Source organism: Castor canadensis, chromosome 16, assembly GCF_047511655.1.
Source record: "Castor canadensis chromosome 16, mCasCan1.hap1v2, whole genome shotgun sequence".
Lineage (NCBI taxonomy): Eukaryota > Metazoa > Chordata > Mammalia > Rodentia > Castoridae > Castor > Castor canadensis.
The window spans coordinates 70,343,303-70,370,728 of NC_133401.1; the positions used below are offsets into that span (position 1 = coordinate 70,343,303).

The 27,426-nt window shown below is 36.0% G+C and overlaps 1 protein-coding gene and 1 pseudogene across 1 annotated transcript; both read right to left on the minus strand.

Annotated features, from left to right (window-relative positions):
• Nucleotides 1-5,793: 5,793 nt before the first annotated feature.
• On the minus strand, nucleotides 5,794-11,086 carry LOC109679549 (butyrophilin-like protein 3). The gene is made up of 4 exons (XM_074057408.1): nucleotides 10,876-11,086; nucleotides 8,901-8,921; nucleotides 8,782-8,808; nucleotides 5,794-7,842 (listed from the first exon to the last, which is right to left on the minus strand). Exons 1-4 carry the CDS (start codon nucleotides 11,084-11,086, stop codon nucleotides 7,268-7,270), a joined length of 834 nt encoding a protein of 277 aa, XP_073913509.1. The 3' UTR covers nucleotides 5,794-7,267.
• A 1,228-nt stretch (nucleotides 11,087-12,314) lies between these two features.
• The window catches only part of LOC109678580 (butyrophilin-like protein 8), a 479,331-nt pseudogene continuing 464,219 nt past the window's right edge, over nucleotides 12,315-27,426 (minus strand).

The window sequence follows — 27,426 nt, forward strand, 5'->3', positions numbered from 1 at the left end:
CTTGAAAATTTAGGAATAAATAAATCCCACCAAATGAGTAGATATGCAAATGAAGAATAGGAAAATATCAAACACTAAAAAATAAGGAATGAATGACAGGAATTATTAAATACCTTTCAAGATTAACATTGAAGACTAGTGGTCTCAGTACCCTAATCAAAAGGCATAGAATGCTGAGGTAAGTTAAAAAGCAAGACCTGATGATTTATTGTTTGCAAGAAATACATTTCACAGACAAATACAAATATTGGTTAAGGGTTAGAAATAGATTACCCAAGGAAGTGAAATCCAAAACCAGGCATATACTCATATCTGATAAATCAGGGTTCAAAATTAAATTAGTAAGAAGAGACAAATTAGGCCTCTTCATTTTAATAGAGGAAATAATACATCAAGAGTAAATAACAATTGTTAGCAAAAATATGTCTAATGCCAGTGCACCCAGTTTCATTAACCAAACACTACTGAATTTAAAGATACAGATAGGTCCCAACACAATGATAGTGGGACACTTCAACACCCCACTAGTCTTCTAGACAAAAAAATCTATAAAGAAACATTAGAATTAATTGATTCTATGGACCAAATGGACTTACTAGATATCCACAGAGTATTTCATCTAGCAGTAGTAGAACACAGATTCTTCTCAGCAGCCCACAGAACTGTCTCCAAAATGGTTCACATTTTAGAATGCAAATCAAGTCTTAGCAAATACAAGAAAGTTGAAATAACTTCCTATATTATTTAAGACCACAATGGAATAAAACTAGAATTCAACAACACTACAGAAATTATTCAAACACATGGAGACTGATTCAAACATTGATGAATGACCAGTGTACCACTGAAGAAATGAGCAGTGTGTCAGGGGGAGCTGTAAGTTCCTAGAATCTAATGAAAATGAAACATAACCTATCAGAACCTATTGGATACAGCAAAGTTAGTGCTTAGGGGCAAGTTATAGCTATGAGTACATATATTAAAAAATTCAGAGAAATCTCAAATAAATAGCCTAATCATGCACCTCATGCTCCTAGAAAAATGAGAACAAGACAAGCAAAAAATTAACAAATAGAAAGAAATAATAAAATTTAGGGCAGAAATTAACAAAATTGAGACAAAAAGATGATACAAAGAATCAATGCAACAAAAAGTTGGTTCTCAGAAAAGACAAATAAAATGGAGAAACCATTAGTCAATATGAGTAAAAGGAAGAGGGCAATGTCCCTAATTACTAAAATTAGAGATTAAAATGAGGTTATTACAACAAATACTATTGAAATCCAGAGGATTGTGAAAACCTATTTTCAAATAAACTGGAAAATCTAGAAGAAATGGATAAATTTCTAGATGCATTTGACTTACCAAAATTGAACCAAGAGGATATAAACCACTTAAATAGATTTATAATAAGCAATATGATTGAGGCATTAATAAAGCAAAGGTCAGGACCCAGTGAATTCACTCCCAAATTCTCCCACACCTTTAAAGAAGAATGACTATCATTACTCCTCAAACTTTTCTACACAGTAGCATGGGAAGGAACACTACCAACTTCATTCCACGAAGCCAGTATTACACTCATTGCAAAACTGGACAAGGACACAATGAAAAAGAGAATTATAAACCAATCTCTTTAATGAACGTAGATGTAAAAATTCTCAATAAAATACTTGCAAATAAAAATAGATCATATATCATAATCTAGTAGATTTCATTCCAGAGATGGAAGTATGGCTCAACAGATGCAAATCAATGAATGTACATAGTACATAAAAAGAAGAAAGGACAAAAATGACATGATCATCTTCATTAATCAGAAAAAGTCTTTGATAGCATTAAACATCCTTTTATAGTAAAAGCTCTGAAGAAACTTGAATTATAAGTAAAGTACCTCAACATTACAAAGGCTATATATGACAAACAATAGCCAACATCATACTAAATGGAAAAACTGAAACCATTTCCTCTAACATCAGGAATGAGACAAAATGTCACTTTTACTCTTCTCACTCTTACTTAATATAGAACTGGGGCAAGTGGAGTGGCTAAAGAGGTGAGAGTGCCTGCCTAAAAAGCATTAAGCCTTGAGTTCAAATCCAACTGCCAGCAAAATATTGAATAAAATGTATTTGTGTATCTATCTAGATACATCTATATATCTGTCAATCATCTATCTACCTATCTATCTATCTATCTGTTACTAGACTTTCTAGCCCAAGAAAGAGAAAGAAATAAGTAAATTCAAATAAGGAGGGATGATGTTATTCTATATTTAAAAGATTGTAAAGATTCCACCAAAAAACTCCTACACCTGCTAAACACTTTTGGAAATGTAACAGGATATTAAACCAACATACAAAAATCAGTAGCTTTCATTTACACTAACAAAGAATAGGTTGAGAAAAAAATCAAGAAAATAATTCCACAGAATTGAAAGTATTCTCACCAGCTATTCAACAGATAATGTATTAATATCCAGCATGTACAAAGAGCCCAAAAAAGTAAACAGCAAAAGAACAAAATACTCCAATTAACAAATGGGCAAATGAATTGAACATACAATTTTTTTCTCAGAAGAAAAAAATGGTTAATCAATACATGAAGAAATGTTCAATATCTATAGCCATAAAGGGAATGCAAATCAAAACTGCACTAAGAGTCCATCTCACCCCAGTTGGATGGAATAACTATCATCAAGAAAAGAAACAATAATAAATCTTGGTGAGGATTCTGGGAAAAAAGAACCCTAATATATTATTGGTAGGAAAGTAAACTGGTGCAACCATTATGGAAACCATTATGGAAATCATTTTTTGAAGTTCTCCAAAAAATTAAAAATAGATCTGTCTTATCACCCTGCCATTCTACCACTCTTGGGCATATCTCAAGGAGTATAAATCAATATACAAGAAAGATATCTGCACACCCACATTTATTGCAGCTCTCTTCACAATAACTAAACTGTGGATTCAGTTTAGGTACCTAACAACCAATGAATGGATAAAGAAAAAATGCAAATATTGCATATATGTATATATATATATATATGTAATGGAACATTAACCATAATGAAAAGTGCAAACTATGTTGCTTGCTGTAAAATGGATGGAACTGGAGATCATACTGTTGAGTGAAATAAGCCCCTCACACAAAGACAAGTATTTTGTTTTCTCTCATTTGTGGAAGAAAGGAGAAAACAAAACACCCAGGTTATTTATGTAAAAGGAGACTGCTAAGAAAGTTGATGGTGAAGAGAAGAGGGGAAGGAAGGAGAGGGTGTAATAGTGTTGTGGCAATATTGTCAGAGGAGAAACCAAGCAACACTCGGAGGAGTGGAGAACTCAGATTTTAATTTTTATGCTAGCGGGCCCAGATGTGTACCAGTGTCTGAGCCCCGAACAAAGGATTCACAGGATATTTAAAAGGCAGTGCAGGGTATCAGGTTACAAGGAATGTGCTCTCCCATAAAGTAGGGCTAGTAGTGGGTTAGAGAACTAAGGTTTAGATAAGAGCAGTGGGGGAGGTCTGCTTTGGAAAGTTTATTTATAAGTGGAGACAAAGGAAGGCAGGAATGGGTGCTTATCTCTGCATGGTGCCTTTCATCTTGGTCCCAAACTTTTGCATGGCTCTAATGGGCAATTCCTCACAGCTCTGTCCGAGGTTACAGCTTTTAATTGACAGTTTACCATGTTTTACAACCCTGTTTCAAGGCTATCTTCCTCTTCAATAGAGAGCAATAAAGTTAAATATGATCAAAGTACACATGTGGAAGTGTCATGATTAAACATCTTATTGTGTCTAGTTTAATATACACCAATTTCAAAATAAATAACTATACTGATAATCCTATGGAAGCTCCCTATAATAAGTAGCTCTTTTCTTCCTGCTGTCAAGATTCTCCCCTTTCCTTTGACTCTAGACAGCTTGATTATGTTCTCTTTGGGTTTATCCAAATTTGGAGGATTTTTTAGTCATGTTTTCAGAAAAATGACTAAAGAAAACCTAAAAACTCTAATTAGGAAACTTGGAGGCATGAATTTCTTCAATAATCTCTGGCTACTTTCTCTTTCTCTTCATGTTTTGGGATGGTCTAAATGCATATATTGATCTAGTTGCTAGTGTTCAATAAATCCTTTAGGCTTACTTCACTTCTCCTCCTCCTCCTCCTTTTTCTCCTCCTCTTTCTATTCCTCTTCCTTCTTCTTCTTTTAGACAGGATCTCACTGAGTTTCCCAGGTGGGCCTCAAATTTGTGAACTTTTTACCTCAGCCTCCCAAATAACTGGTATTAGAAGTGTGAACTACCACAGCTGGCTTGTTTTGAGATAGGATCTCACTAAGTTTCCTGCCTAGGTTGGCCTCAAATTGCAATCCTTCTGTCTATGCCTCCTGAGCACCTTTATAAGTTATTTTAAATTCTTTATTTGGCAGAACATGCACCTGCATTTCTTAGGGTCAGTTTCAGAAGTTGTATTTGTTTGGTTAGACGTTTTCCCTTTTTATTCATATGTTATGTAATCTTTTGCTGGGATTTTGACATTAAGAAAAATAGACCATCTCTCCTGGTCTTTGGATACTGGCTCCCATGCAGGGGAAACCCTTCACCAATCAGCCTGGCTAGAGTTTAGAGTTTCTAGGATCAATTTGATCTTTTGCATTCATGTCATCTGCCTGCCAGTTCTAACATGTCCCCAGGCTAATCTTTGTTTACAGAAATTTCTAAATTATACTGCCATTCCCATCAGCACCCTGAGGTAGGCAAGAGATAAAGAAGTCATTTGGCTGTTCCTCAAGTGAGCCAGAATGCTGAATGCATGGCCCATCTTTCATTCCCATCCTGATTGGGGAGTCCCACTGTGTGGGACATCATACTGTGCTTTGTTCCATGGGGCGGGGCACAGATGAGTGTAAAATGCTGTTTAGTTTTCCCTTCAATGGGGTATTGTCTTGGTTTGACATTGTCTAGGTGCTATAGATTTTCAGTTGTTCTCTAGAGCTTTCACAAAAGTATAGGTATACTGGTTCATACATTGTTAACTAGGTTAACAATTCATTGCTTTTAGAGCAAGTGCTTAAAACTTCCTAGATGACTATCATCCTGACACTACTTCCTCTTTTCAGCAGTTTCAAAGTAATGCTGCCCATCCCTTCAGCACTCCAAGTCAGGCAAGAAGAAAGAAATGCCCCAGGCAACTCTTGGACATGCTAAAATGTGGGATTCACTAATTAGTCTTTTGTTTCCCTCCTCAGAGAGTATCATCAGTGTGTGAAACTTCCTCTCAGTTTCACTGCATGAGGTTGGATAGGGAGAGGGACACAGGTGATGTGCAAACCATCTGAATTTTCATATCACTTTTGCTGAAATCCTCTCTTGGCTTTATGATAGTCTGGGTGTTTTAGCTTACAAAGTAGATTCTAGAGTTCTGACAGAAGTATTCTGATCCACATATATTTTTTAACTTAGTGTTTCTGTGGGAGAAAGGGGGTGTTGAGCCCCCATCATGTAGATACATGCTATTATGTAGATATCTCTGCTTCATTATTGTTTTATGTGAGTTAACACTAGTTAAGTCTCTGAAATGGTTTAACAATACTCATTTCTATTGCCATATATAATGATCTGTAGTTCAATAGAATCACTTTTTCCAATGACCATTTTTACACAATGTAGGTTTATAAGATGATATTTTAATTATTTAAAAATCATTTACATGGAGAATAGCAAAACAGAAGTCCTGACTACCCTCCACCATACCTTCTCCTATGGTAATATCTCACACAATTATAGTACATTATCAAAATCAGGAAATTAACATCAGCACAATACTTAGCTGGAATATCAGCCTAAATCATATTTTACCACTTTCTGCATCCATGGAGTGTATGTATGTACATGCATATGTGTGGTTCTGTACAATTCATTACATGTATAGATCATATACCATCATCATGGTCAAAATATGGCTCCCCCATTATAAACATTTTCTTCATGGTTCTCCTTTATATGAACAACCATCCTTTCCTTCCCCAACCATTTATCTGTTCTCCATTGCTGTATATTTTGAGAATATTATATACATGAGATTATGCAGTACATAACCACTTGAAATAGCTATTTTTTCATTCAGTAAAATATCCTTAGTAGTCATTCAAGTGTTCTTTGTATCATCTTGCTAGTCAGTGTGGTGAATTGTTCTGGCTGATATTTGGTTATTACTATACTAACTCTGCATTGCCAGGAGAGATCACATTCAGTAGCCACTCAATGTGCTTGAATAGATTGATTGTTCTTGAATAGATGGCCTTCTTTCTTTCCTCTTTCTTCCTTCCTTCCTTCCTTCCTTCTTTCCTTCCTTCCTTCGTTCTTCCTCCCCTCTCCCCCTCCTTCCCTCCTCATACTTCCTCTTTCCTTCCCTGGGCTATGTGACTCAGGCTGGCCTCAAACTTAACTATTCTCTTGCCTCAGCCCTCCAGGTGCTGGGACTACAGATGTGATTCACCATATCTGGCAAATATGTTGTGACATATATCTGCTAAAATTTTATTTAGGAATGTTGTATCAATGCTAATGACAGACATAAACCTGTAGTTTTGTTTTCTTTTCTTATAATGTGCTTGGCTGTTTTTGGTTTGAGTAATGTGGCTCTTATAGAATAAGTTAGAAAGTGTTCAACACTCTTCTCTGTTCAATTTTTTTTGGTGGCACTTTCAAGGGGGTGCTCTACCTCTTGAACCATACTTCAAGTCCACCTCTTTTCAATTATTTGGCCTCACAAATATAGATTATTAATACCTATTCCATGGGTTATCTGAAGTATGGAGAATTGAATTAATGTGGAAAATAAAGGTCATATTGGGAAAAATGTAATTTAAGAACACATCATTAGCAAACAATATGCAATTGACAAAATGCAAGCTCTATTCACATTTGTTTACTCTTTATGCTTCATTATGACTTTTGAGGTGTGAATCACTGTCTCCAACTAATAAGCAAGGAGCATGAGAGGTTGTGACTCATCCAAGATCTCTTGTCTGAATGGAATTTTCACAAACTCAATCCATCTTCCCTCTATACCTCATGACAGCTATTATCCCTGACTCTCACATGGATGAGATAGTCACCTCTTACCTAAAACCCATTTCTGCTGGCTGTGTAGGGTTTTGGGTCTGAGAAAGAAAGTTTGTACCTAAAAAAAGCTTTGAATGTGATTCTTTCTCGGCGTCTCCCTGCAGATGAAGGACAGGGACACTTAGGGCTTTCTTTTCTATGTGGGAGGGCGTAGAGATATTTTTTTAAAAACAGCCTTCTTTCTCTGTAACACTGAACAGATGAAAATGGGAGTCACATTTTCCTCATCAGATGGACTATGCTCTATGAAGGGTCTCAGTAATCCTTCAAACTGATATGTAAGAGTATAAATAAGGGTGTGATCATCTGTATTAAAGAACGATAGGGTCCCAGCATTATAATTCAGAAAGATACCCAGTCGTGTGGGGTTGGTTGTTAAGGAGAAGTGGATTCTATTGGGATTGTTTACAAAATACAAATTTTCTGTCTCTTGTCCAAGGACCCAGTACCCACTGATTGGAGACAAAGTCACATCCTTCTTCCTATCTACATCATCCCTGCACACTCCCACATGCCAACTTCTGTTGCATCCTATATCTACTTCCCAGTAATGTCTCCCTTCCTTGAAACCCTGAGAAGCCACCACACATTTTGTTATGAATCTCTTCTCTGAGAAGGCCACTTCTTGGGGAGCATTCCTGTAGGTCACAGTTTTCAGATCAGAAATGGAGAGCTGAGGGTGAGCCATGTCTGGGTCCAGAGTTACCTTCACTAGTCACATTAGGGGAAAAATAAAGAACATATGTTACTGTGGGGTAGGGGAACTTGAATTAGGCCCTGAGGTCACCCAGTATACACACCTACTCAAGTTGGGATTAGGGGAGGTCTTAGAAACAATATCAGTTGAACATTGCCCTTCCAGACCCATGTCTCATCTTTAGTACTGACTGGGGACTCATTGACACTTGAGGTCATGAACCCCTTTGTATCATCCTGCCCCTATCATGGTCCCGTCATGTAAGTTCATATTTGATTTTGTGGTATCTTAAATAACTCTATCATCCAAGTTTCTCCTATCTATCAATTCTTGTCCAAATCCACTTATGTCTCTATCAGCTCAGTCCCCTGACCAATCAGTAGTATTCTCGATGTTCTGGAATTTTTTATTTGAGCCCCCCTCTCCATGCTTTCATTTTAAATTTGGGCTGAGAAGTGTGTTAGGTAGATGCTCCCTGATGTGAATCACAGATTCATCTTATTCAGGTCATATAGCCCTCAGTATCACTCAGCAACCCTGTATCTGTCACTTGTCAGACTCTCTCCTATGCCAATCCAAGGCTCTGTCCCATTGTCACCCCTTCATTCCTTGGTACCTGAACAAGTCTGGACTTTTCTCCATTCTGAAAACAAGCAGACAGAACAGTCATGTTATTATTTATATGGAGAGCAGGAAACAGGGATAGAGAAGAGACCAAAGGTAGTTGCCCTCTTTGGGCCAAGGATTCACCAGAAATATCATTAAGTCAATAAGGCCTCTTTACAAAATGTGCCTCACCCAGTATCTGCTAACAGTTTTAGGGTCTCTAGAACATTGAAACCCATGTGAAGTGCACCTGTTGAGGAACCCATGGGCTTCAGATATGAGTTCATAAACCCAGGAGTGTAAAAGGAAGATACAAATGGGGAATGAAGAAGAATGGCTTTTCTTACCTGCAAGTCTGAGTATCTTTTCAAATTCTGAAACCAAAAACACAGAAAAGGCTCAAGTCACAGGTTGAGGTGCAGGGGAAAATGTGAGAGGAAAGTTTTGCACTTGACAATGCTCTTACCCAGTTCATCCTCTAGTTTCCCTGAAATGGAGGAAAGCAGAATATTTAGTGGTGATACAAGCAAGAGATAAAGGTGCAATAATCAAGGGGAGCCAAGGGAGACACCCCAGGTGATCATTAGATTCTGGGTCTGCGTACCTACAGAGAGCTCATGAAATCTACTGTTCTTCTCTTGCTTTAAATGAACAAATAGGAAAAATTTGCATACAGTTTTAGAGTGTTTCCTGACTTTGATTCCCATTCTAAAGCCAAAGTATTCTCGTTTCTCTTCAAATCACATAAATTTTTTGCCTTTACTAAAGCTCTAAGCTATCTAAGGATTGGTTTCTTGCTAAAGATTGAAGAAGAGCAAACCATCTATTCTCATTTCCCAAGCTTTCTGTCCAGTGAACAGTTTTCTGTCCAAGGAAGAGATGACTCAAACAATTTAGGTCTTAGAAGAGCAGTGTGTGGAAGGATCCAAACATAACAAAACATGTATGCAATTCTTTCTGATTTCTTTCTGAGACAGAGCATTCAGTGGTCAATTGAGTAGTGTATAAACACAAGCATGGCTTCTTGCTTGGGCGGGACAAGCTGTTAGTCTGAATGACAGGGTCTCTCTTAGAACTCTTCTTTTGTCCAAAGTCCCAATCCCTATACTGAGCAATTCTATCTGGAATCAAACAAGATGTCAGGATCATTCACACTGCAGAGAGGATGGAACTCTAGGATCCTGTGGTTGTGATGATGGAGGATATCAGGGAGAAGTGGCTGAGCTGGGGAGGTGGGATTAAGGCATGCACCCTTAAGGGGAAGTGTCACCTCCAAAGAGGAGAAAATTGACTCTTGGGGATGAAAACTCTTCTTGAGGCTGAATATTACTTCATCTTGTTCTCCACATGTATCTATATTATGTGTATTTATATGTATTGCACATATATATTCTTTGTATATATAGTGAATCCTTTTTCATGAATTCTAAGAAATTTTTTATCAGTTCTGAAGTTCCTAAAAATCATTCTTTCCTTAAATCTGGGTCCTCTATAATGTAGAAAAAACCTGGTCATGCTGGTGTTTTCTGAGGGGGTCATTTCAGGTCAGCACAGAAGAGAAGGAGGACTGTGATTCTTGTGGACGACATGATGGATCTCAAGAGGCCTCAGAATCACTGAAACTAGACCATGAATCAACCATGGGCCATTTCTCTCTTTATATATATGTATATATGTATGTATCTATATCTCCTCACTCACCCTTGAATTTGAAGAGCAAAATGGTCATCACAATGATGCAAACACATCCACTAATACAGAGGAGCATCAGTATGATAGAAACAGGTAACCAGTGTGAGATCTGGAAAAATGTCTCTGAAAAACAGTCACAGAGGACACTTAATGTTTAACTGCAGTGGCCATTCGATTCTCATTTAAGGACTCCATTTGCTGTTCAAGGGTATTTTTCTATAATTCCTTCAACATGTTAAAACTTCATTTCTGGCTGTGTGTTGGCACATGGGAGGCAGAAGCAGGAAGATTTTGAGTTTGAGGCCTGCCTGCTTTACACAGCAAGCACTAGCAAGTCCAAGCTCTGAATTAACTCCACAATACCACCAAAACAAAACCAAATAAACAAAATTTTAAAACCTTGTGCTGGTGCCAGTGGCTCACACCTGTAATCCTAGCTACTCAGGAGGCAGAGATCAGGAGGATTGCAGTCTGATGCCAGCCTGGGAAAATAGTTTGTGAGACCCTAGCTAAAAAAAAATCTATCACAAAAAAGGGTTGGTGGAGAGGCTCAAGGTATAGGTCCTGAGTTCAAACCCCAGTACTCCACACCCCCAGAAAACCAAAAAAGCCTTTGCATTTCTGAGTAAGTCTTGATCCAACTAGATTTTATTTTTCTATCTAAATGAGGGAGAGGTTCTATTTCATTTTCTTCTAAATGAACAACTGTGCCAGCATCATTTTAAAATGGACTTTCCTTATACCCTTACACAGTGTCATATCATCTGCATCAAGTTTCTGTTTACACTTGCACGTGTTCTGTCTCTGTTCCATGCCATTGGTCCACTTGTCGTCTCTGTGATGACAGTCTCTTTCATCACAGCCATAGAATATGTCTTGATATATACTAAATAGAGATTCTTGTTTCTGGACAATTTTTGGGTTGGGAATGTAGGTCAGTGGTAGGCACTTGCCTAGCATGATCAATGTAGTCTCTGCTGTATCTCTGCATTTAGTTTTACCTCCAAGTTATTTTCTATGCTGCTTAATGTGTAATATTTGAAACATACAATTTTAACTCTGTTAATTTGTGCTGTCTGTTCATTTCTGAAAACTGTTCTACTTATTCCATCATTCTGTTCTTTTTCAGCTTATTTTGAAATGAATATCAATATCCAAAGGATAAAATTTCAGCCTTTTAACTTTCAAGAGGAACATTTAAGAATATAATTTTGACTCAGAGAAAACTTTAATTTTACATGTTATAATATATTGTGATCATATTACCATTTAGTTGTAAGAATTTTATAATTACCTTCAGCATATCTTCAATGATCTTATCATTTATAAGTAAATTTAAAAATTTTCAAATATATGGTAATTTTAAATTATTTTAATTTTTTTGCCATTTAACTTAATTTTACTGTGAAGAGAAAACATTGTCTCAATAACACTATATCCTGGAAATTTTATGAAAACCATTTTATGTTCTTATACCTGGTAAAATTCTACAAATGTTCCATGTGAGCTTTAGAATAATGTTTTTGGGGCTGGAGGTACAACTTAGTCATACAGTGCTTGTTTTGCATGTGCAAGGCCCTGAGTTTGATCCCCAGCACTGCAGAAATATTTTTTGGGGTACAGTCTTCTAAAAATAATTCAGACTTATTCATTTATAGTTCAATTGTCATCATTGTTTCTAATTTAATCTATTTACATAGTTTTGGAGCATACAATTTACTGAGTTTTCCTTCTATTTTCATGGATGTTGGCTTAATATGTATTAAATATATGTTACAAGATTCATTTATATTTAAAATATTTATATTTCCTGGTGAGTTAACTTTTTGTATTTATGAAATAATTCTATATTTAGTAAATTTTTTCTTATAACTTTTTCATTTTTGACACTAATATAATTCTTATGGTTTTCCTTTGGTTAATATTTGTTTGGAATATTTTTTCCCACTTTTAATATTATAATGAATAACTCATGTTTTACATTTTTCTTTTATAAATGCAGCAAATGGTATTTTTTGTATTTGAACTGGGAATTTAATCACATTGATTATGATAATTGGAATATTTGAGTTAGCCTTGATTCTATGACTTTTGAAATCCTTACTGAAATTATATTTTTATTTTTCTGTTCCAGAGACTAAAGACTTTTGTATAAAAATGGGTAAAAAATAACTTTTTCTTGATTCTGGATTTTGTTTTCTAATTTTTATGTACATTAAGTTTAGTGGGGTGTACCATGGTGGTGATCATGTAGTAAAGGAAACACCTAATTCCACTTCTGAGAACTGTAAGCCATTCTGTTTCTGCCTAATCAAATATTTATGATTTTCTTTTTATATTTCATTGACTTTGCCTTTCAAACCTAATCAATAAAATAAAATAAAACAATACTGAACATTTGAGATAGAGCCTCTTTTCCTCCAAAGTGCCGAACAACACCTGCCCCTTTTCACTCACTTCCTATGAATATTCTGGATTTCACTTCTGGGCTCTGGTCAGTGAGTTGCATGGAACATGATATGATTATAGAATTTTCTTGAACTGTAAGGGAGGTCTCCACATCAAACTGACCATGCATGTCTTTTTTCACTTTGAATAGTGTGGGAAGTTCAAGTCCTTCTGGTCCTTTCTACTTCACTATGGGCTGGAATAACCAACCAGAAGACTGACAGAGTAGCTGGATGCCTCCATCAACGTATCCCATGATGGAAATGAGAGGAGTTGAGCTCATTTCTGCAGAGTAAACACAGAAAGAGTGAAAACAAAGGTCACATTCTAAGGCCACAGCTGTCTTAAGTCAGATTCATCTAGCCTATCCACATAGTAAACTTTCCTCTATCTCTCATTCTCTTTCTTAGGCTTGTGTAACATTGTTAAGCCTTTCTACCACCTGTTCATTTAATGAGCATTTAGCAAGTACTGTATACATGGCTACTTCTAATAACTAAATTTGATAAAGTAAATAAGACAGAATTCCTTTTAATAAGGTGTCTGCTGACTAAACAGGGTGAGTAATAAATAAAATTGAAACCATACAAACATGGTTAAGTTAGCACTAAAGAGAGAGTGGATGACTGTTAGGAGAGTCATAGTTTCTCATAGGTGACATTTGTATCCTTCTGTATCTGATAAATGATCTCCTGAAGCTGGAGAAGAAGAGGAGATAAAGACAAAAGTGCAAGTACATACATGGAATGGAGAGTGAATGTGCCAAAGTGCTTTCAAGAAATACCTATGTGCATTTAGTATTTCTGGACTGTAATGTGCAAAAGGAAAAGATGCAAGATGAGATCTGAGACTGGCACAGAATCAGATTTGGAGTAAATGCTTTGATCCTAGGAATGTGGACCATATCCGGTAAGCACAGCATGTGCTAAAGTCTTATAGGGCAATTGACTGCTTTACATCATGTGATAGTTATGACTTGAACTTTATTTTTGATATCCTTTATAAATCATTATAAAATGAGGTTCCAGGGACCAGTAAAGAGAAGAAATGGGTAAGAGAAGAAGGCTGTGAGAAAGGAGAGACAGATACGGGAGTTATTTGGGCATTTGATTTAAATCACTAACTAAAACACAAGGAGGGTTTAGTCTAACTTCCATTTGTGATGTGGGATACTAAGATGAGCACTCCTAAATATTTAACACCTACTTCATCATTTGTTATGGCCCATATCCATAATCCAGACAGAAATTTTATTTTGTATTCCATTTCATGCCATTCCCCAGATACTGAATGGTGCACAGAGCCTTATAAATTGTTCATTGAGGGAATAAATGGATAAATGTAAGGTGGAAGTTCTAAGGAAGGGGGTTCATATAAGACAGTGTAGACGTCTCCCTCCCCCTTCTCTCTTTCTACTCTCTCTCTCTCTATCACTATACCTGAGATTCTAAGTAAAAATTTAAGCACTAAAAATAACATAAGAGGCAGCCATAGGGAAATTCTGGAAGCGAGGAAAAGGAAGGTAAACTGACTAGAGACCAAGGGTTGAAACTGCGCACTCTATTACCTACCAATAAAAGTTGTCTTAGGTAGTCTCACTCCTCCCCACTCCTCATCACTCACATCAAGTAGACCTGGCAGTATTGGCAGAAAAATTGAGCAGCAGCTCCACTGACAAGAAATCAGAGGAAATACTGTTTGTCCCTGTGGGACAGAGTCTCTTCTACCTCACCTAGAAATATAGGGAGTCTCACCTGGGGGAGCAGATTCTATTTCTACAGACAGCACTAGAAATAATCAGCAGGAACCCTAAGATTAGCGAATTATTCAAGTATATGAAAAATTTAAAAGGCTCAAAAATTGTCTTTGTAACCACAACTGGCAATAGCAGACCCATTCCTGAGTACTAACCCTAGGTAACTATTGATTAATAAAAGCTTTCAACAGGACCCAGGGTATTCTGAAATAATAGCTCAAATGTCCATATTTGAACAAAAATCACCAATCATGCTAACAGCCAGGAAACTATCAACTTCATTGAGAACCATGGACTGATGCCCAAACCAAGATTAATCAGATTCTGGAATTAGGGATTTTTAAATAACTATAACAAAAATGCTTCAATAAATAATTAAATATCTTTTGAAACATGAAAATATGGAAAAGCTTACAATAAAGGAATTATAAAAAGTGCCACATTTTATAACTGAAATAAAAATGTATTGAATGATATTAATAGTACAGTAGAAATGACAGAGGCTACAACCAGTGAACTTGAATATAGAACAATAGAAGTAACTGAATAATGCAACAGTAGATTTTTATTAGTATGTTTAAACTGCACAAAGGGGTTTCATCATGACATTTCCACATATTCATAAAGTGTATTTAGGTCATTTTCACCCCTTCAATTACTCTTTCTTATGCTCCCTGTTCCTCTTCCCCATTTCTCTTCCCCCTCCACCTCCTATTAGTCACACTTTTACTTTCATAATCTTGGTTTTTGTTGTATTTTGTTTTTTTTTCCTCTAACTTCCACAAATGAGAAAAAACATGTGATATTTGTCTTTGTAGAACTGACTTATTTCACTTAACATCATAACGTATAGTCCTATTTTCCAGAAAACAGCATATATTTATTCTTGTTCATGGCTGAGTAAAACTCCATTGTGTATCTATACATTTTCTTTATCCATTCATTCATTGATGGGCATGTAGGCTGATTCCATAATTTGGCTGTTGTGAATAGTGTTCTGGTATACATGGGTATGCAGGTATCACTGTAGTAAGCTGACCTTGACTCTTTTACCCAGAAGTAGTATGGCTGGATCAAGTGGAAGTTCTATTTTTAATTTTTTGAGGAGAATCCATAGTGACTTCCATTGTGGCTGTACTAATTTACTTCCCCACCAACAATGGTAAATGTTCCTTTCTCTGTACATCCTCACCAGCATCTCTTGTTAATTGCTTTACTACCAGACAATAGGATAGGTAGGATTGGGAGAAATTGGTCAAGGTTATAAAATTTCAGTTAGAAAGAAAGCATACATTCAGAGATATATTGTACCCTATGGTGACTTAATAACAATATATTGTGTACTTGAAAATTGCTGATTATTTGTTAAAGTATATAATGTAATTCATATAGTATCTCTATTTAGTCATTTCATGATATATACCTATATCAAAACAGCCCATTATATATCATAAGTAAATACAATTTGATAAATTGCAAAAATTATTTAAAATATAGCAAAAAAGAAATGATGACTGGAAACATTCCCAAACTGAGGAAAGATATGAACATCCAGGCACAGAAGGCTCATAAAACTCCAATCAGATTCAACCCAAAGAAAAACTTGCCAAACTATGTGAAAATCAAACTGAAGGGAAAAAAATGAAAGAAAGGAAAGAATTTGGAAAGAGCAAGTACAAGGTAGGGTCAAAAAGGCCATCAGCAGATTTCAAGAAGAAACTTTGTGGACCAGGTGAGAGTGGGATGATATGTTCAATGTGTTGAAAGAAAAGAATGACCAACAACAATACTTAACCTGCTAATACTCCTTCAGAAATGAGTAAGTTTATCACTAGTAGATATACCTTGAAAAATAGTAAAGGAAGAGAATTCCTTAAGCTGAAATGAAATCTACTAATTAGTAACATGAAAACATTTGAGAATATAAAACTCAGTGCTACTAGAGGTAGACCGCTTGCCTAACAAGCATGAGGCCCCAAGTTCAAATCCAAGTACTACCAAAACAAAACAAAAAACTCATTGTTAAAGATAAATATCAAAGTCAAATTTAGAAGTCTCTAATACTGTAATGATGGTGTGTAAATCCATTTAGTTAAAATACAAACACTAAAAGATAAAATTATTAAAAGCAAATGTATCTCTATTGACTTTAATAGAGATAAATTATGATACGAAAAAGAGTGCATTCTAAAATGGTGGACTGCTGATAGGCACCACTTTTCTATGCCTCCACAAATCTCCTCAAGAGATGGCTGCAAGGAGAGGTGGGAAAGTTAGTAAACTAAAGAAGGATGCCAATATAAGGACAGAGAGTAGCTAGAAATACTGATTTCTAATTAATTCTCTAACAGTGCAAATCTGCCATGGGTTCTGCTCCATCCTGTACCCCTCAGGGCCAATTTTTTTTTGACTGTCTTGAGCTTGAATTGTTTCCAATGAGAGCCATTAGTGAGGGCCAGCCTGTGAACAAAACAACTGCATGGAAAGCTATGAGCAGGCTGGCAAGCCTTGCCTAGGACACTGGATAGAAGTCAACTGGCATCTGTGTTTTATACCCTCAGGCAAAAAAAATGGCACAGAAATGAGGTGGATGAGGGCAAGGGAGTGAATGAACCAGTTTCAGTCCTGTGGGTCACCACACAGCTTTCCTGACCAAGTGCCTGGTTGCAAATACATCTAACCCTGAAGAAAATTTTGGTCAAGTAGACTGATTAAAGAACCCCACACCCAGCCCCAGCCTGGTGGAGTGGGGGTGGGAGGTTAAATTTACTATAAATGGTGTTACCTCTGAGGGCTGCTGCCCAACTAAGCCCAGTGCATGAACACAAATACATCTGACCCCCATGAAAATATTCAGCTAAGCAGGTTGATCAAAGGCACCCTCACATGGCCCTATACTTCTGGGGGGTGAGGTAAAGCCACCTCATGCAGGGTCTCTATCCAAAGGAAGATCACAGAAGTGGGCAGGTTAACTGCCTAGAGCTCAACATCTGGCTTTCTATCCCAAGACAAGGAGGATATGGAAGCAAGCTGGCCAGCTAGCTAGAACCCTTAATAACTTGGCCAACCTTGCAGTGTATGCATATACAAAAGTGACAGGAGCTATTTGGCTCTCACTCTTCAAATGAAAACTGGAGGCCTAGGTCAAAAAGGGGAAAAAACTCATTGTGGGTAAGTCAGAACAGCCAATGGACTCCCTGAACAGTGAAAAACTCAGGCTTTGAGAGTGGCAGAATGCTTTCTGACCTACTCACTGTACTCAGTGGCCCTACCACTCAACTCCAACTCCTAGCTCACACACCTGGAAATGCCTCACTCATCCAAGTAAATGTCCTAATCCAGAGTGCCCTGTGCTCCTAAGTTATACCTGAGCAATTCAGGGCTCTGAGGGGACATATGAGTAAACACAAAAGAAGAACTGCAGACAAAACCAGACAACCAGAGATTGGGGAGGAGCATCCAGTGTACTAATACTGCCTAGCACACATTCATTCTTCTCAACAAGGAACAAATAGTAAATTTCTTAAAATTAAAAAGTTATTTTATCTCTTTTATATTGTCATTTTCTCTCTTTTCTTTTTTCTTTTTTTTTTTAATTTTTCTCTCTTGAATACAAGCTCTTCTACTGATGGTTTAATCTACCACTTTCTTCTATTATTCTTAACCATTATATCCTGTAATCCCTGACAATATCACCCTTTTCCACAATAATTGAACAATATTCCTACACACTAGAACTTTGCTTACCTTCAACCTTCTAACTTCACTCCCACTTCTCCCCATTTTCCTTATTTCCATCTTCAATCCTTTAACTACCTAAGTTTTAACTCCTATGCAAACAAGTTTTAACCCCCTACTATACCATATAAGAATGCTAGTCCCTTTTTTATATAAAATGTGATCAGTTGTATAGATAATGCTGCCAGTGGTATTTTACTTTATGTAAATATCTGGCTTGATATTGAATTGGTGAATTTATTATTGCTAAGTTTTACTCCCAGGCCAGTGGCCAGAAATGATACATGAACCTTATCACTAACTAGTCCTGCAGAACATACAGAATAATTCAAGGGAACAATTTTAGTTGACTAAAATCCTCAACCAACTAATTGACTACAGATGAGAAGATCTCAAAATAGAAGCACAAAGACATATGAAGAGGAAAGTGAATATGATACCTCAAAAAGTCAACAATCACACATTAGTGATGGTGGTAAAATCCCAATTCTGACCTCAAAAGAATGAAGATAAGAATGATTAATGACCTGAAAGAAGACATGCATAAACACTTCAATGAAATTAAAGAGAATATGAATAAACAGGTAAGTGATTTTAAACTGAATTCAAATATACATCAAAATGAACTCAAAGAGGACACAAGTAAACAGCTGAATAAATTCAAGGAAGATATAAATAAACAGCTAAATGAAATAAGGAAGACAATGCAAGATATCAAAGGGAAATTCAGTAAAGGTAAAGAAAGTCTGAAAAAGTCACACTGAGGCCCTCAAAATGAAAAGTTCCTTAAATTAAATAAAAAATTCAGTTGAAAATCTCTCCAACAGACTAATCAAGTGGAAGACAGATTATCAGAGCTTGAAGACAAAGTAGGTATAACAGAAAAATCAAATGAATATATAGAAAAAAGTATGAAGAACTATCGAATGTCCAAGAACTTTATGACTTCACCAAAAGACCAAAATACTTATCATGGGCATTAAAGAAGAAAGGGTGCAAATGAAAAGCATAAGAAGCATATTCAACAACATAATAGCAGAAAACTCCCCAAGTCTTCAAACAGAGATGCTTATCCAAGTACAAGATACATCTAGACCCTCAAACAGACAAGACCAAAATACAATCTCTCCATGGCATATCATAGTTAAAACATTAAGTACAGAGAACAAGGAAAGACTATTTAAAGTTGCAAAGGATAAGTACCAAGTAATTTATAAAGGCAAACCCAACAGAATAGCAGCAGATTTCTCAAGAGATACTTTAGAAAAGGAGAGTATGGAATGGAGGCATTTCAAATGCTGAAAGAAAATAATTGCAAACTTACTCAGAAAAGCTATCACTCATAACTGAAAGAGGTATAAAAACCTTCCATGATAAATAAAAACTAAAGCAATTTATGGCCACTAAACCAGCACTCCAGAAGGTACTCAAGTGGATCCTATATACAGAATGTGAAGATAAACATAACTATAAAAGTATAGGAATAAAAATAATCTCACCAGATGAGTACTTAAGCAAATAAAAATTCAGAAAGAATCAAAAAATAAAACAGTAACAAAATGGCAGGAATTACTACATATGTTTCTATATTAATATTGAATGTTAATGTTCTCAAATACCCCAGTCAAAAGACATTTGATGGTGAAATAGATTAAAAAACAACCCCTGACAATTTGCTTGCTGCCTATAAGAGGAGCATATCACTGACAGATACAAACATTGGGATGTTGGTGAAATGGTGGAAAATTTTCCAAGCAAATGGACCCCAAAAGTAGGTAGGAGTAACTATATTCATATCTGATAAAGTAGACTTCAAATAAAAATAAATCAGAAAAGACAAAAAAGTCACTTGATATTAATAAGGGGGACAATTCAGCAAGAAGAAATAATAATTGTTAACTTATGTGTGCCAAATGTCAGTGTACCCCACTTTATTAAACCAATACTAGACTGAAAAGAAAAGATAGACTCCAACACAATGATAGTGAGAGTTTTCAATACCCCACTCTCACCAGTAGATAAATCATCCAGACATACGACGATACAAGAAAATTAAACGATACTATAGACCAAATGGACTTAACAGATATCTGTAGAGTATTTCATCCAGAAGCTGCACAACACATTTTTTTCAAAAGCCCATGAAACTTTGTCCAAAATAGATCATATTTTAGGACACAAATCTTAGCAATATAAGGGAGTTTAAATAACTCCCTGTATCCTATCAGACCATAATGGAAAAAAATTAGAGCTCAACAGCAAAAGAAACTGCAGAGAACATTCCAACACATGTAGACTGAACATAACATTGTTGATGATTGGTGTGTTATTGGACAAACAAGGGGGAAAATCTAAAGGTTTGTAGAATTTAATGAAAACATAACCTAGCAGAACCTACAAGATACATTAAAGGCAGTGCTATGAGGAAAGTTTATAGTTATGAATGCCCACATAAAAACAAACAAACAAAAATCCCAGAGAAATCTCAAATAAATAGTCTAATGGTGTGCCTCAAACTCTTAGAAAAATAAGAATAAGCTAAACTCCAAATTAGCAGATGGAAAAAATAAAAAGTAGGACAGAAATTAATGAAATAGCCAAAAAAACTGAAGAAAAAAATCAATGAAACAAAAAGTTGGTTCTTCAAAAGGGTAAATAAGATTGATAAACCTTAGCCAATCTGACTAAAAGGAAGATGGGAAAGACCCACATTAATAAAATTAGAGAGAAAAAAGTATGTGTCACAAAATTACCAATGAAATCCAGAGCATCATAAGGAAATAGTTTGAAAACCTATAATCAAAGTGGAAAGTCTAGAAGAAATGGATAAATTTCTACATGCATTTGACCTAGTAAAATTGAACCAAAAGAATATAGGCCACTTCAACAGATCTAAAATGAGGATTAAGACTAAAGCAGTTTTAGTCTCCCAATAAAGAAAATCCCAGGACCTGCTTGGTTCATAGCTGAATTCAAGGAGAACTTTAAAGAAGAACTAGTACCAATACTCCTCAAACTTTTCCATGTAACAGAAACAGAAGACTGCCAAACTCATTCTATGAAGCCAGCATTACACCACACAAGGATACAACAAAAACAGAATCATATGCCAATCTCTTTAATGAACCATAGACACAAAAGTTCTCAATAAAATACTGCAAACTGAATTCAACAGCACATCAAAAAGATCATACACCATGATCAAGTATGGTTCATTGAGGGATGCAAGGACTGTTCAACAAACATAAATCAACAAATGTATATGGTATATAAACAGAATCAAGCACAAAAATCACATGATCATCTCAACTGATGCAGAAAAATCCTTTGACAAACATCAACATTGTTTTATGTTAAAAGGTCTAAAGAAAATAGCAATAGAAGGAAATTACCTTAGCATAATAAAGGCTCTATATGACAAATCTACAGTAAACACCTTACTTACAAGAGAAAAACTGAAATATTTCTTTAAAGTCAGGAATGAGACAAGGGTGATAATTCTCCCCACTCTTATGTAATATAGTACTGGAATTCCTTCCTAGAAAAATAAGGCAAAAGAAAGAAAGAAAAGAGATTTAAATAGAGAAGGAGGATGTCCTTCCTATTGTTCCTATTTGTGGATGATATGATTTTATATTTAAAACATCCTGAACATTCCACCCAAACCCCTTAGATCTGATAAACACTTTCAGAAAAAGTAGAATAATATTAAATAAACATACAATATAACTTTTTTATATACCAACAACAAAGAGGTTGAGAAAGAAATTAGGAAAATAATCCAATTCGCAACAGCAACAACAAAATAAAATATCTAGTATAAACCTAATCAAAGGTAAAAGATCTCTACAGTGAAAACTTCAAAACCATAAGGAAAGAAATTGAAGAAGATGGGAAGATCTACCATGCTCATGGGTTGACAGAATTAATACTGTTAAAAAGACTATCCTAACCAAAGCAATCCACAGATTCAATGTAATGGCCATCAAGATTCCAATGTCATTCTTTGCAGAAATGAAAAAAAAAAGTCCATCCTAAAATTCACATAGGAGAATCAAAGACCCCAAATAGAAAAAGTTATCCTGAGAAAAAAGAGAAAGACCAGAGGTACCAAAAGACCGGACTTCAAATTATATTACAGTCATAGTAATCAAGACAGCAGGGTACTAGCATGGAAAAGACACAAAGATCAATAGAACAGAACAGAAGACATAGAAATAAAACAACACAACTACAGCCATTGGATTTTTGACAGAGGAGCTAAAAATACATACTGGAAAAAGAACCTCTTCAACAAATGGTGCTGGGAAAACTTGTTATGTACATGCAAAACACTAAAACCAGACTCTTATGTCTCACTTGGTACAAATATCAATTCATAATGGATCAAGGACTTTAATTTAAAAGCTGCAGCTTTAAAACAACAATAGAAAAAAAAACTCTGGAAGATACAGGTATAACCAATTGTTTTCTGTATAGGACACCAATTGCCCAGGAAAAAGAGCAATAATTTACAAATGGACTGCATCAAATTAGAAAGTTTCTGCAAATCAAATAAAACATTTAGTAGACTCAAGAGATAATCTATAAAATCAGAAATAATCTTCCTCAGCTATTCATCAGTTAATAGATTAACATCCAGAATATACAAAGAGTTCAAAACATTAAACAATGAAGGAAAAAATAATCATATTAATAAATGGGCAAATGAATGCATAGACAATTCTCAGAATAGATTCAATAAGCTAATAAACACATGAGGAAATTTTCAACATTCTTAACTATAAAGGAAATGCAATTCAAAGCTACATTAAGATTCAATCTCACCCTAGTCAGATTGGTAATCATCATGAAAACAAACAACAAATGTTTACAACAATGCAGAGAAAAAGGAGCACTTACACACTGTTGGTAGGAATGTAGACTGGTGCAACCACTATGGAAATAAATAAGGAGATTCCTCAAAAACTAAAAATAGTCCCACCACACCACTCTTGGGCACATATCTGAAGGAATGAATCAATATGCAAAAGAAGTGCTTCCACACCCATGTTTACTGCAGCTCTGTTCACAAGAGCTAAACTGGAGTCATCTGAGATGCCCAACATTGATGAACAGATAAAAAAATATGGTATAAATATACCATGAACTATTACTCAGCTGTAAAGAAAAATTAAATTATATCATTTGCAGGAAAATTAATGGAACTGTGAGATAAGCCAAACTCAAAAAGTCAAATGTCACATGTTCTCACTCATTTGTGGAAGGTAGACTTAAAACTATGATGATGACTATAATGACGATGTAACAATACTAATAATTAGTAATAATAATACTAATGTCACATGATTATAAAAGGAGGAAAGTCTGAGGGGGATCAATGAGAGGGAGAAAAGAAAGTTTATTGTGGGGAAACAGTACATGAATATGTTCAAAGACAGCATAATGAAACCCATCAAACATTGTTTAAAAACAGGGGAGAGGAGAGAAGAAGAATTGGAATAGAATTCAGAGGATCACAGTCTGAGGCAGCTCTTAAGCAAAAAGCAAGACCCTATGTGAAAAATACCATAAAGGAAAAAGGGCTGGATGTGTGGCTCAAGAACTTGTTCAAAGTACATGGTACACATGTATGGAATTATCACAATGAACTCCTTCATAATATTAATATATACTAATGCAAACAACAACAAAACTACTTTTAAAAAGATAGGAGAGTAGAAGTTCAGAATTTTTGCATGTGTATGCTTGCAGAGTCAGTCAAGTAGTCCTGTGCCTGCCTAGCAAGTCTAAGGCCCTGAGTCCAACCCCCTGTACTGCCAAAAATTATTTTGTATGTGATCAAAGTTAAGTTATTGTCTTCAAGTATATGGGTATAAATATTGCCTCCCAATAACTACAAAGTAAAATCATACAGCAGATATATACAGGAAAGAGAACTGGCATGTGGCACATGCTGTAATCCCAGCATCAGGGAGGATAAGGCAAAAGAATCATGAGTTCAAAGGCAGCTTGAGCTCTATAGAGAGACACTGTCTAAAAAAATTATGGAAACAATTTGAGTTTTTAATGGATAAATAATAAGGAAATTATGATTTACATATTTATATATGTGTATGCTGGAGTATTATTTAGCCTTTCAAAAGAAGAGATCCGCAAGACACCATTTACAAGAAACAAGTTATGGAATCAGCCTAAGTGCCCATCAACAGATGAACGGACAAAGAAAACTTGGAGTATATACACACAGTGGAGTATTACTTAGCCATAAAGAATGAAATCACATCATTTGAAGGAACATGGGTAGAAGTTGAGGTAATTATATTAAACAAAACAAGCCAGACTCAGACAAATATGACATTTTTCTGTCATAGGAAGAATCTATCTAATTTTTTAAAAGATATGAAAATAGAAGACGGACTATGTGGGAAGGGGGGAACAATAAAGGATAATGGGGGTGAATACAATCAAACAACATTATGTACATGTATGGAAATGTCATAATAAAACTCATGATTTTGTACAATTAGTATGCGCTAATAAAGATTAGAAAGAAGAAAGAAATCCTGTCATTTATAACAATATGGATATACCTGGAGTACTTTCTATAAAGTGAAATAAGACAGATACAGAAAAAATTTACTTGATAATGTTACTTACATACAGAATCTTAAATCAGGGAGTTGAATGGTGGTGAACACAGAGAAGTAAATGGGAAGGTGTTGGTCAAAGGGCACAAAGTTGCAATAATGTAGGAAGAATAAGTCTAAAGACCTAATGCACAGCATAAGGATTAAAGTTAATAAAATTATATTTTATATTGAAAATTTGCTAGGAGAGCAGATTTTAGGTGTACTTACCACAAAATTTTAAAAAGGCAGCTAGGTAAGATGATGCATACTTAATGGCTCAATTGTAATAATCATTTTGTCATGTATGTCTACATACATGCATGGACTGAACCTTTGTTAACACAAAATATAGGAGAGTCAAGGGTTTCTTATCATTTTTTAGATATATGTGGCAAAAGGGGGTTGTATGGAATGAAAGCTGTCAGCAAAAAGGGCAAAAATGGAGTCGGTCAATTTAATGTGCCATGCAAACATTAATTTTAAAAATTGAAGAGTAGCTAAATTAATACCAGAGTAAATATCAGAGCAAAGAAAATAATAAAAAAATGAAGAAAGACACTATATAATGATAAAAGAATGCTATGTAAGGAACAGACAGATATAAATATATGTGAATCAAACAACAGAACATCAAGAACGTGAAGAAAAATTTACCATGTAGTTGAAAATTCCATCACGCCCCTCTGAGTAACTAATAAAATGACTAGACACAGCAAGGATATCTAAAAAACACACAATCAATAGGACTAACCGACATTTGTAAAATACTCCTCCAAACAACAGCAGAATACACATTCTTTTCAAACACCATATCTTGTGCCATAAAACAAATCTTAACAAATTTAAACTATCTGAAATCATAGAGAACATGCTTTCTGAGTACCTGTAATCCCAACTACTCAAAAAGTGGAAATCAGGAGGGTCACAGTTTGAGGCCAGCAAGAACAAAAAGTTAGTGAGAACCCTTCTTAACAAAACAAGCCAGACATGATGTCACATGTCTGTCATTCCAGCTATGTGGGAGGTATAGGTAGGAGGATCACAGTCTGAGGCAAGTCTTAAGCAAAAAGCAAGACCCTACATGAAAAACAATGTAAAGGAAAAAGGACTGGATGTGTGATTCAAGTAGTAGAGTGCTTGCCTAGCAAACACAAGTCCTTGAGTTCAAACCCCAGTACCACAAACTATTATTATTATAGATTATAATTGACCATGCCAAGTAGGTCTGCAGAGCCGCTGTCTGTTCTGCTGGGCTCTCCATACCTTGGGCGGTGCCAGGCCTCAGCCCGGCACCAGACCCACTCAAGGCGAGATCCCCGCCTCTCAACCATGCTGGCTTCCAGCTCCCCACCCACACTGTGCCTGAATTCACACCCTTCAGCTGAGCAGCAAGATCCACAACCACCAGAATCCCCACTACCCATCTGCACCAGACTCCAGCCTGGAGATGGTCCCACAGATTGCTGGGATACCCAACTGCCCCCCCAGCCCACTGCTCTTCAGGCCCTGCTGAACCACAGCTATGCCTAGGATGACTGAACCTCTGCCCCTTGGACTACCCCAGCCTATCAGGACTTGCCAGGCTCCAGCTCCATGAGGAACAACTGGAGCCCAGCCCTGCTGGGACAGGCACCAGCCTGGCACAAGGCAGATGCACCCACCAGTCTTCCAGGAACCTTGCCCCTTGGGAGGAGCCAGCCCCAGCTCTAGAGGCTTCCCAGATAACCACTCCACCAGGCTCCCACTTGGGCCACCACTACAGGGCTCCAAGTGTGCCAAAAAGACACTCACAGACTGGATTGGACATTAAAGGAGTAGCAACAACAACTAAGACTGCAATCCTACTGTTCCAGAACTGGTGATTTTTTTTTTCTTTTTCTCCCTTCTTCAAGGCTTTGGCAGCCTAACATCTCTCCCATTTTTTTCTCCCTTTCTTTTTTTTCCTCTCTTCTCTCTTCCTTTTATCTTTCCTTCTCTTTCTCTTTTTTATTCTTCTCTTGCAATTTTGTTAGTATTAATATTGTAACCCAGCTAATACTAAATTGCACATAGTCCAGGGACAGAAATGGTACCTAGTGGAAATATGGGAAAAAGAAAAAGAGATAGAAACCATTCTCCCCTACAAAAAAAAGAGCACAGGATTTAGAATGAAATGAAGAAAACAGATACCCAGGTCCAGACTCTAACAAAACAAAGATAAACTATACAAAGGAACCCAATGAAGATGATAAGAACACCCTGAAAGAAGAAATTCTACAAGTAATTAAGGAGAATTTCATAGAGATGCTACTAGACATGGTCAACCAAAATGTACAGGAGGCACTCAAAATTCCAAGACAATAAAACTCAAGAATATGAGAAAACACAGAAGCAAATAAATATAATCGTAAGAGTCCTAAATAAACACCAAACTGAAACAAAGATCACCATAAACAGAGAAATAAATGAATTAAGGGCAAAAATTGACAATATTAAAGAGGAAGTAACCCATAATATGGAAAAACTCAGAAAAAAAAGAAAGAGAAATACAAACAAAATGGAAGGCCATTCCAGCAGAATAGTACAAACAGAATCTCAGAACATGAACATGAAATAGCAATTAAAGGAAAAACTGAAGAACTATTAGTTAAACAACTCAAGACCTGTGGAAAAAAATGCAAGAACTCACTGACACTATCAAAAGACCAAACCTGAAAATCATTGGTATTGAAGAAGGAGAAGAAGTA

What these genes read in the sequence shown, in the direction of transcription:
- LOC109679549 (XM_074057408.1), bottom strand. Translation starts at nt 11,086, where the DNA reads ATGCTAGGCAAGTGCCTACCACTGACCTACATTCCCAACCCAAAAATT. An exon ending in GAAACTAGAGGATGAACTGG is followed by an intron (nt 8,809 to 8,900) that starts GTAAGAGCATTG and finishes TTTTGGTTTCAG; the next exon opens with AATTTGAAAAGATACTCAGA. An exon ending in AAAGATACTCAGACTTGCAG is followed by an intron (nt 7,843 to 8,781) that starts GTAAGAAAAGCC and finishes TAATGTGACTAG; the next exon opens with TGAAGGTAACTCTGGACCCA.